The sequence below is a fragment of the Manacus candei genome, unplaced genomic scaffold (assembly GCF_025592945.1).
Source record: "Manacus candei isolate 608988 ecotype Guabito, Panama unplaced genomic scaffold, ASM2559294v1 h1tg000034l, whole genome shotgun sequence".
Classification (NCBI taxonomy): Eukaryota; Metazoa; Chordata; class Aves; order Passeriformes; family Pipridae; genus Manacus; species Manacus candei.
This window is the reverse complement of record NW_026138082.1, coordinates 13,342,580-13,352,274: the sequence shown is the minus strand read 5'-3', so window position 1 is coordinate 13,352,274 and position 9,695 is coordinate 13,342,580. Positions and strand designations below refer to the sequence as shown.

The 9,695-nt window shown below is 39.2% G+C and overlaps 1 protein-coding gene across 2 annotated transcripts; it reads left to right on the top strand.

Annotated features, from left to right (window-relative positions):
• Positions 1 to 2,133: 2,133 nt before the first annotated feature.
• GTF3C6 (general transcription factor IIIC subunit 6) lies at positions 2,134 to 9,234 on the top strand. Of its 2 annotated transcripts, none has more exons than XM_051792303.1 (6): positions 2,134 to 2,367; positions 3,788 to 3,868; positions 6,219 to 6,282; positions 6,823 to 6,867; positions 7,015 to 7,128; positions 8,602 to 9,234. In XM_051792303.1, exons 1-6 carry the CDS (start codon positions 2,302 to 2,304, stop codon positions 8,895 to 8,897), a joined length of 666 nt encoding a protein of 221 aa, XP_051648263.1. In that variant the 5' UTR covers positions 2,134 to 2,301; the 3' UTR covers positions 8,898 to 9,234. The 2 variants fall into 2 exon arrangements, with proteins under 2 accessions (XP_051648263.1, XP_051648264.1); XM_051792304.1 differs by having other exon boundaries at positions 2,137 to 2,367; positions 7,018 to 7,128.
• Positions 9,235 to 9,695: the final 461 nt, after the last annotated feature.

Genomic DNA, 9,695 nt, shown 5'->3' with positions numbered 1-9,695 from the left:
GTTTATTCTGCTTTCTTGAGGTAGAACTTTGTTTTAAAACAACAAAAATTTTATCTAAACAGAAAGACCTGGTGCAAAAATGTAACTGCCAAGAATAATGATTAACAAATAGAAAACAGTAGTTAAGAATTATTGAAAGGTTGGGTTTACACATATGTACTCATACTGTACAGCATGAGTACAACTAGCTAAAGTTACCAACATTTAAATACAACTTTAAAAGTTAGACGCATATTAAAAACCTCTGTCAGAAATTCTGAACAAGCTATTCATAATTTTATTTATCTATGTCCTTCTAGTGGCAGAACATGAAATCAGATACTCGAAAAATTATTTTTGTTATCTTCTACAATTCCCAAATACAGTGGCCCATACTAACCAAATTATACAAATATTATTTTAAAATATCTGATAATTAACATTAGTAGTATATCAAACATCTGTTCCACAGCTATTATCCCCTGCAGTCAAAATTCAAGGCTTTGCAATTTGCCTGGTGAAGAAGTAACATGCCCCAGAATATTTTCCTGTATTTAGAACTACTCCGAATTTACAGGCTGTTTTTACCACATTAGTATGTAATATTCTAAAGCAAGCTCTACAAAAAAATAATTAAAAATGTGAAGCTTAACAGAAAATTAGATGAAGCCTAATACTGGCTTCCCAAAGAACAGTCCTACCAAACTTATTTGATATAAGATCAGTGATTTTTCTAGGAAAAGCAGAAATGCATTAAATCACACCTACCTGGACACAGTTAAACACTTACTGACATTTATGTTTATCTTATGGAAGATAAGTAGAGGCCAGAGAAAAATTTACAGTGAACTCCCTTATGATCAGTTTTTATTTAACATTTTAATAGATGACTTTGACACAACAAGTAGCAAGACACTTTTGGTACAAAATCAGAAAACATAGCATATGGAAGGAAAACAGGGAAGAATTACATTACAAAACCAGTATGAGACTGAGGACTATGGAGTGCAAAATTATTGGAATATATAAAATTTTCTTGAGGAAGGATGTTCTTTAATGTTTGATCTTTGTATAGTTTCAAGCCTAACCAACAAGAAGTGAGATTTAATCCATGAAACAGAGAGCAGCTAACAAGCTCTAAGTGATGTTCATGTGTTAGAAAAACAAATTACTTGTTGGTAAATTGCCTCGTTAAGATTTAGGGCTTGACATGCTTCAATGATCTCGGACCTAAAGGGGAGTTACCAAAACTTGGGAAGAAGGATATACCAATATACTGATAGTGGAAACAGAATTTACGGGCCACAAGGACATTTGACAGAATCCTCAAGGAAGAAACTAGTAAAGTCAACTCAGCAATTGTGCTGCAATCAGCTCCGACTGGGTGAAAGGTAATTCCAGCAGGAGGAGATCATGACCACCAACTCATGGGCCACTGACCCAAGAAACCCACTGACTCAGAAGAGAAAGCCTGAGCATGGGACTAATTAGCATGAGAAACGAGAGAATCATTAACAAACAGAGGACAGAATACTAATTAATAGGAGTACTATGTAACTTGCAGCCAATGAACACTAATTCCTTTGTTTGCTCAAGTGTATGAATAGCAAAAGGTTTTGTTAGTTGGTGTACTTGATTTGTGGAATACCACCAAACACCCAGGCATGTGCAACTCTGAATTAAATAATCAGTGTCTCTCTCGAGTGTGTAATTATTGGCTTATTGCACAACAAGTAACAAATCTGATTTTTGTGGACAACGTCGTCCCGTACTTACAAACACACAAGTCAAGAAGATACCTCAGAAATCCACGGCAGATGGAAATCAGGCAGGGGGTGTATTTAAACCTGACAGGATCACCAGAAAGCATCAGGCAAAGGACATAACCCACTGAAATGAACTGTATATTTTATTATTTGATAAAACCTTTCTAAACCAATGGTCTGTACCGGAAGCAGTGCATTACTTGTGTCAAGAAAAAGATGTATCTGACAGCCCTTTCTCAAAACAAACAAACAAACAAACAAACCAAACGGAGGATGATGGAAGATATTTTAGGAATCTCCATTTTCCAGTACCACTTCTGAGATTCAAGAAAAACCCGCACAGCATTTGGGAGAGCCAAACAGTAATTTTTATTTTTTTTTTAAATATTCAGCGCAGGTTCGGAGCAGTGTACCACTGAGGAAGCGCAGGCCCTGGCTCAGCCCGCCCAGGGGCGCTGTAGCGGCGAGGCGGGGCCGCTCCCGCTCTAAGATGGCGGCAGCGGCACCACGTGGTGCGCGCTGAGGCGCGGGCGGGGCTCGGGCGGGCGCTGGTGATATGGCGGCGGCGGCGGCGGGCGCGGAGAGCGAGAGGAGCGATGAAGCGGAGGAAGATGAGGTGGAGGTTGGTGCACGCCGACATCCCCCCAGCCTTAGGGGAAGGGGCCGGCCCCCCGCGGGGCGTGTCTCGCCCGTGGCTCCCCCCTGGCCCTTCCCGGCCCGCCCCCTCTCCGCCCGCTCGGCAGGGCAGGCGGTAATGGGGCCCGGTGTGGCTGTGCCCGGGCTGGCGGCGGGGCTGGGCACAGAGCGAGCGCTTTTCCCTGGGTACGGCGGGCTTTTCTGCCCCTGCAGCGGTGCCGTCGCCAGAGCTGCGTGGTTCTGGCGGTTCTGCTGCAGATTTTCTGGAAAAGGGCGCTGTCAGAAAGAGATCTTCCAGTTTCACTTGCTTCCTGACCTCATAAAGTCATAGAACGGTTTGGGATGGAAGGGACCTTACAGATCATCTAGTTCCAACCCCCCCCCACGACGTGCAGGGATGCCGCCCCCTAGACCAGATTGCTCAGAACCCCATCCAACCTGGCCTTGAACGCGTCCGGGGATGGGGCATCCACAGCTGCACTTAGCAGCATGTTCCAGTGCCTCATCGCCCTCACAATAAAGAATTTCTTCCTAATATCTAATCTAAACCCACCCTCTTTCAGTTTAAAGCCATTCACCCTTGTCCTATCATTACATGCCCTTGTAAAATGTCCCTCTCCAGCTTGTAGTTCCCTTTACGTACTGGAAGTTGCTGTAAGGTGTGCCTAGAGCTTTCTGTTCCCCATGCAGAACAATCCCAACTCAGCCTTTCCTTGTAGGATAGGTGTTCTAACCCTCTAATCATCTTGGTGGCCCTCTTCTGGACTCACTCCAACAAAATCCTAAAATACAAACTTACTCTTCTATTATTATGTGTATTTATGCATGTGTAGTAGATGGTGACTCTTAAATGTTTTGTTTTCCTTGAATATTTTTCAAGGCAGACTTTTTTTTGCCTTGTTTTTGCATTTTGCTTACTCAAAATTGTAAGGAATTGCATATAGGAATTAATTTCAGAACAATATGTTATAAAAAGTAACTATTTAAGTTAACACATTGCTTAACCTCCCCTGTGATGTCATATTTAGGTCTGCACTAAGGCTTTAGGAAAAAAAATTAGTTTGGAATATGCAACTGGTCATATTGTTATAATTCATAAATCACCATATTGATGCTCATTTTTCAAGGGTGGAGAAAAGAGCTCCATTCCTATCTAGGAAGAAAAGGCCAGGAAATTCCTGTGTGAAACGGGTATCTGATGGATGGCTACATTTCCCTGGGTACTCCAAGAGCTGTCTGTCTCTTGATGAACTGTCGAATAACTCCCATTTGGGGTCTGTTTATTCTGAAGGGCTGGGTCTTTGTATGCTGTTCTGTTTGGTTTGGGTTGTGTTTTGGGGGGCTTTTTTTTTTTCCCCTGAATTCAGATATCTGTTACAGGTGTACATTATAAACTTATCTTGTAGGAGCAGCTGGTCATGGTGGAACTATCAGGAATTATTGATTCAGACTTCTTAGAAAAATGTGAAAACAAATGCAAGATTTTGGTGAGTGATTACAGCACAATAGGAAAGGGGTAAGTCATTATAGATGTGAACAAGGGGCTGACACTGCTTCTAAACTTCTTGACATTAATAACATTTATATCAAATCTCTGATAGAGAATTACGTGCGCTGTACTTGACTGGATGTTGTGGGCTCTATTTCAGAAACAGCATAAGGTTTTTGAATATAGTATTGTGTAAATATAAGGAAACTTTTTCAGAGGTATGTATGAGTTAGTACCAGTATCCACTCCGATTTCAAGCTCTAAGTTATTTTTTAAAAATTACGTATTTCACATTAAAAATGTGATTTTCATTAAAAAATATATATTGCTAAGCACCCTTCTTCAAATCACTTAAATACATCTGACAGGTAAAGTCAAAATCTTTCTGATTTGCACTGTATTTATAATGTGTTTTTTTGCAGAGACTGCCTGGCAAGTTCAAGTTTTGTAAAGGATAACTGGTTATTAAGCATTTGGTAAACAGTTTTGGATGTTGTTTGCTTCACTGTGAGGTTATTATAAGAATCTGGTTTACCTGTCCTTTTCCTTTTGAGTTGTTTAATCACTTTCTCTGTATGGGACAGATGCTATTTGCCCTTCAAACCCTATGTAGACTATGAGAGCTGTCTAGATAGTACTAGTACTATTGATTTGCAAATACTTTCTGAAAGTAGACCTTTATTACAGACAGAAAAGATGGAAGAGAACAGCTGAGTGTGCCACTGATCAGAATAGATGTGGGGTGGTAAAGTCAATTTTGAATGTCTCAAATGTAGAAACAATCAAAATTCATAAAAGATCCATCTTTGGATGGATATGCTTTTATAAGCAGATTTACTTCCTGGATCTGCCCTAATTCTCTTGAAATGTATTACACACGTGATTCATTACTGGTGGCTGAAATGGCATATGCTTCAGTAGTGTTAATGGGATTCTTTTAAATGTTGTGCTTTGAGATTCTCTTGTAATTATCCTGTGTGATATGCTGTATTTTATGGAATTTACCATATAGTGCCTCATCTTCAAAACTTTTAGCATCTGCTTATCTTCATGTCCTGAATAATTCTGATGTTCACAAGGTACTTTTCAAAGCCATTTTGCCTTAATTAGTGTAGTCTGTTCAGACATTGGTTTTTATCAATCTATAATCTATAAGTATAAATCATATTAAGAGATAATACATTATATTATCATATATATATATAAGAGATATATAATGGGATCCTGGCTCATGTATTTGGAAAACCTGTGCTGTAGAGGAAGGGAATGAGCTGATAAAGTACTGCCTTACCCTCCCACTCCTTGTTTAAAAAAATGCAATAACAACACTTTCCAACTCCTTCACGATATAGACACAGAAATCACAGAAGCTTCTGTGACCCAGCAATTGCACTTCTTGTGCTGATGCAATGTTTTATGCTGGATTTCTTCACCTTGTGTATTTTCCAAAGGCTTTTGAAAGTTTCTAGAACTTGCATTAATTGGAACTTGGAAAATAACATCTTTTTCATGCAAACATATACATTTTTGTTAATTTGAAATGGAGGTTACATTAATTTCCTAGAGGAAATAAACAGTAACTTAAATAAACTGTAACTTAAATAGACCATTGGCTGCAGTTTGATCTAAATTTATTTTAACATGCTAGAGCATTTCCTATGACAGTTCTATACTAAGTTCTGCTATGATTACTAGAAGGGTATTATCTGGTATATTTTTGTATTTAATATAGTTAAAGTGACATGTTTGATGATAGTCTGAAAAAATGTCATTACATTTTATTAACAGTGCACTGATTCTACAGTAAGATTGGCTGAATCCTTTGTAGCAGTTGTTATCACTGCTTAACTAAGCCTCCTACAAAAACAAAGAAAACTCCTTCTCCCCCCATCCCAGATGTTTAACATTGCAGAAGACCTCAGGGTCAATTGTAATGACTAAAACTACTTTTATTACATTTTTTTGAAAACTAATAAATATTAATTTAATTGCATGGTTTTTCGCAAGTCTGCTAGCTTCTGTAAAATCATATCCTCTGCAGAAATCTCTTGTCCACTTCCATAAATCCTGTTTTAAAGACGTACTTCTCTTCATATGAACCTGGCAGTTTGAGAAAGCTTTACAGACTGGAATCCATTCCTTTCCTCTAATAACAAAAGAAACTTTATCTTGCATTTACTTATTTTGTTCTTTTTACCTTATGGTTTGGAGTTTTGGTCCAACTATCTTTATGAGGAGTTGATGTAATCTGGATTCTGCTATGTCTGTCTTCTCTGATTGTATAGCGAGAAATTTGCCTGGGCTAATAGAGACTTGACAACTGTGCAATTTTGTCCCTCTTTTTGTAGGGAATAGAGACAGAGAAGCCCATTTTACAAGTGGACAGATATGTATTTGCAGGAGAATATGAAGGTAGGAAAAATTATGATGAATACAGTCTCTCCTTTTTCTTGTGACCCAGAGAGCTTTCTTAACATTAGTTAATTATCCTGCAATTGGTCCTATGAGATGCTGAAGTTCTGGGTGGTTGTATAACACCATACAGAGCAGCAGCAGTCTGAGTTCGCTGCTAAATTAACCGCGCATCTATGGTACTTCCTGGGAAGTAGGCCTGGAAGCTGACTCCAGGGTGCACAGCTAGTATGTCAGCAGACAGACATATGGGACATAAAACACCTTAAAGTAAGTGCCTGTTGTCTCCTGTGTAAGCAGGACTGACGTGTTGTACAATCTGTAGTTCTCTCATTTGCCTTACGGTGACAACGGTGGCCTGGAAGAAATGGTCTGGGATCCTCCTGTGATACTCCTGTCTGTTCCTGAGTTGGCGGTGTGCTTACTAGTGCCTTTGGGAGGGGCTGGAAATCAGAACATTCCCGGAGTTGGGCCAGTGGGTACAGTATCTGCGGCTGATATAAGTTGGTCTCTAAAACTTTCTCACTTTGATTTATGTAGATACCTTGGGAACCTGTGTGGTTTTTGAAGAAAACACAGAGCACGGTAATTGTGATTTAATGTCTTGTTCATTGTGGTAGCTGGGGAGCTTAAAAATACTTATTTCAGTTGATAGTGGAATTCACTATCAATATAATCACTAACATATAATGATTGGGGTCTGGGTATTGTTTTTTTCTCCTCTCTTCTTAGTAGATGCGGAAGGCAACCAAAAAGTACAGCTGAAATACAAGTGTCACACAGTGAAGAAGTTGAACATGACACGGACCCTTCTGACAGAAAAGAAGGAAGGAGAAGAGAATGTTGGTTAGTGCCTTTATGCATACAGACATGGATGACATATGCTTGGGAATGTCAGCCTTTATTAAGTGTTTGATTCAAGAGCATGTAGAAAGTTAAAGGTTTCTTCTTTAGACAGCAAATACGTATATTTCAATGCAAAAGTACAAAACACACATGGAAAGAGGAGAGAGATACTCCTTCTGACCAGTGCTGCCTCCAGAAACGGCTACTACGAAATGCCTTGTAAATAGTCCTTCTCCATATTTATTGTAGGCTCCCTTTAGATACTGGGAGGCCACAATTAGGTCACTTAAGCCTTCTCTTTTCCAGGCTGAACAGTCCCAATTCTCTCAGCCTTTCCTTGTATGAGAGGTGCTCTGTCCCTCTAATCATCTTGGTGGCCTGCCTCTAGACTCGCCCCAACAGGTCAATGTCCTTCCTGATCTGGTATAAATGGGTGTATAAGAAGTAGTAGGAGGGGACATACACGAGTAATTTTTTTTTGCTATCCTTCTGGTATTCAGCAGTTCATCAGTACCCTGACAAAAGTTCTCATTTGGACTACTATGTCTTTAGTCCATAAACGCTCTGTCGTTTTTACTTGCTTTTTGAACCTGTTTATACTTTTGACTTCTTCCATTTTTATGACAGTTTTCAAATCACATTTCTGTTTGGAAAAAGTGCAGCTTTACTGTGGGTGTTCCCGATTGTTTGTTTGCTTTTGTGGTTGTTACAAATATGTGATCTGGTGCTTTCAATGAGTGTGTGTTATTTATTTTGTCATCAGAATTAGGAGATAAGTCAGTCCCTACTTGTTTTCCCAGACCAGCCTTATAAACAGCTGTCTCCTTTGAGTAGAATTCTAGTCTCTGTCTTTTGTTGCAATTGTTTTATGATTTTTGTAGTTGTTGGTTACTTGGCTTCCCTTTCCCTGTATAGCTAACTTGACTCACCAATTCTTGTTTCCCTTTTCTAGTTTTACAGTGTGGGTTGAGCAGAACACAGCACTCATGATATGGACATAGCATAGTTTTGTATCATGCTTTTCATTACTTTCATAATAATTTTATCTCCCTCATGACTGCTCTTTAGAGATGTAGCTGGTGACATAAGGAACCTTGCACAATGCCTCCAGTATCTGGATAAGAACCTGTAGCTATATGTCTTGGAGAAGTTGGTTTAGCCTGTGCATGTGTTGTTAATTTATCAACAGTCAAGTTTCTCTTCATTTTAAGATGGTCTTTCTTTACCAAATATCTTCCTGTTATTTGTAGCCTTGTTTACAAGGAAGATGAGTGGTTTAAGCCCCACACAAGGCTTGCAACAAAAATTAGTGTTGGTTCAAATTCTTGAAAGACATCCTTTTGTCCTAAGCAGTTCTTTTACTTGTATGTTGGTCAGGCTCAGCCTTAATAAGAGTGAACTTAGCTAAGAAAAAACTGCTGCTAACTCTTAACTCCTTTTGTCACTAATACAAGTTTTCCTTCTTTGCATCAGGTGGAGTGGAGTGGTTACAGATCAAGGACAGAGATTTTTCCTACAGCAGACCTAATATGATTTGCAGTTTTATGCGTGAAAAGGATGATTCTGAGGAGTCAGGCCAGGCCCAAGACAAATTGACTGAAGAGTCAGAGGGAGAGGTGAGTGGTGAAGGAAATTCTGACATGAATTGTGATCTGGAGAAGCAGCACACCTTGGAAATAGATGCTTCTATTCCTCTGCCTGAAAGCCCTGCTTCTGGGACAGAGGAATCTCCTTCTGGAAATACTGCCTTAGAGGATGTCCCTTCATGATATCAACTCTGATCTTGTCATGATTTTTTCATGGAATTAACAGGCCAGCTTTTACAGGCTATGACATGATTTCCACTTTATCTGAGCAATTAATAATGGAAAAACAGACATTGTGTTCTTGTGCGTTGCTTTTGTGTTTGAAATATAGTGGGAAGTGCTGAAGTGTTTTTAAAAAACTGATTTGAAATGTATATATCTCTACCTCAAACTTGAACAAGGGGAAATGGTTACATAATTAAAAGAAACTCAGAAAAATGTTGATGTATTGTACAGTCTGGAACATTTTGTAAAAATGAAAAAACATCATTGTTTAAAATAAAGTCTTGAATTTTTCAAATATAGCTTCCCCTTGTGTGTCATATTCAGCTGCATATGTGTCTGCTCTTGTTTGATTCTTTTCCTTTCAATAACTGCAGTACAAGTGTGCCTTCTATTGACTGTTTGAATAGCAGATTGCTTAGTTTGGATTTTCTCTAGTGTCCTTTGTCTTCTTGATGGATCTTAGAAATCCTTCATGTGGGAAGGGACTTTAGGAGGTCTCTAATCTAGCTTCTTATATAAAATGGGGTCAACACTGAATTCAGGGCAAGTTGTTCAGGTCTTTGTCCACTCAGGTTTTGAAAAGCCCTGCAACCTTGTCAGCAACTGAAACCTAGGTCTTAAAGAGGCATCTGTCACTCTCCTTCCCCCATTTACTGTATAACATAATGTATGTTATACAAAAGGAAGTGCGGTCCCCTCCCTTTTTATTTTTCTTCCCAGTAACTTCTTGGCTCTAATATTCTCCTCTGGCATTTT

Bases quoted from the DNA above. Each gene is read 5' to 3' on its own strand.
- GTF3C6 (XM_051792303.1), top strand. From the start codon at position 2,302: ATGGCGGCGGCGGCGGCGGGCGCGGAGAGCGAGAGGAGCGATGAAGCG. The intron at 2,368-3,787 runs GTTGGTGCACGC...CTTATCTTGTAG, and splicing joins CGGAGGAAGATGAGGTGGAG to GAGCAGCTGGTCATGGTGGA. The intron at 6,868-7,014 runs GTAATTGTGATT...CTCTCTTCTTAG, and splicing joins TGAAGAAAACACAGAGCACG to TAGATGCGGAAGGCAACCAA.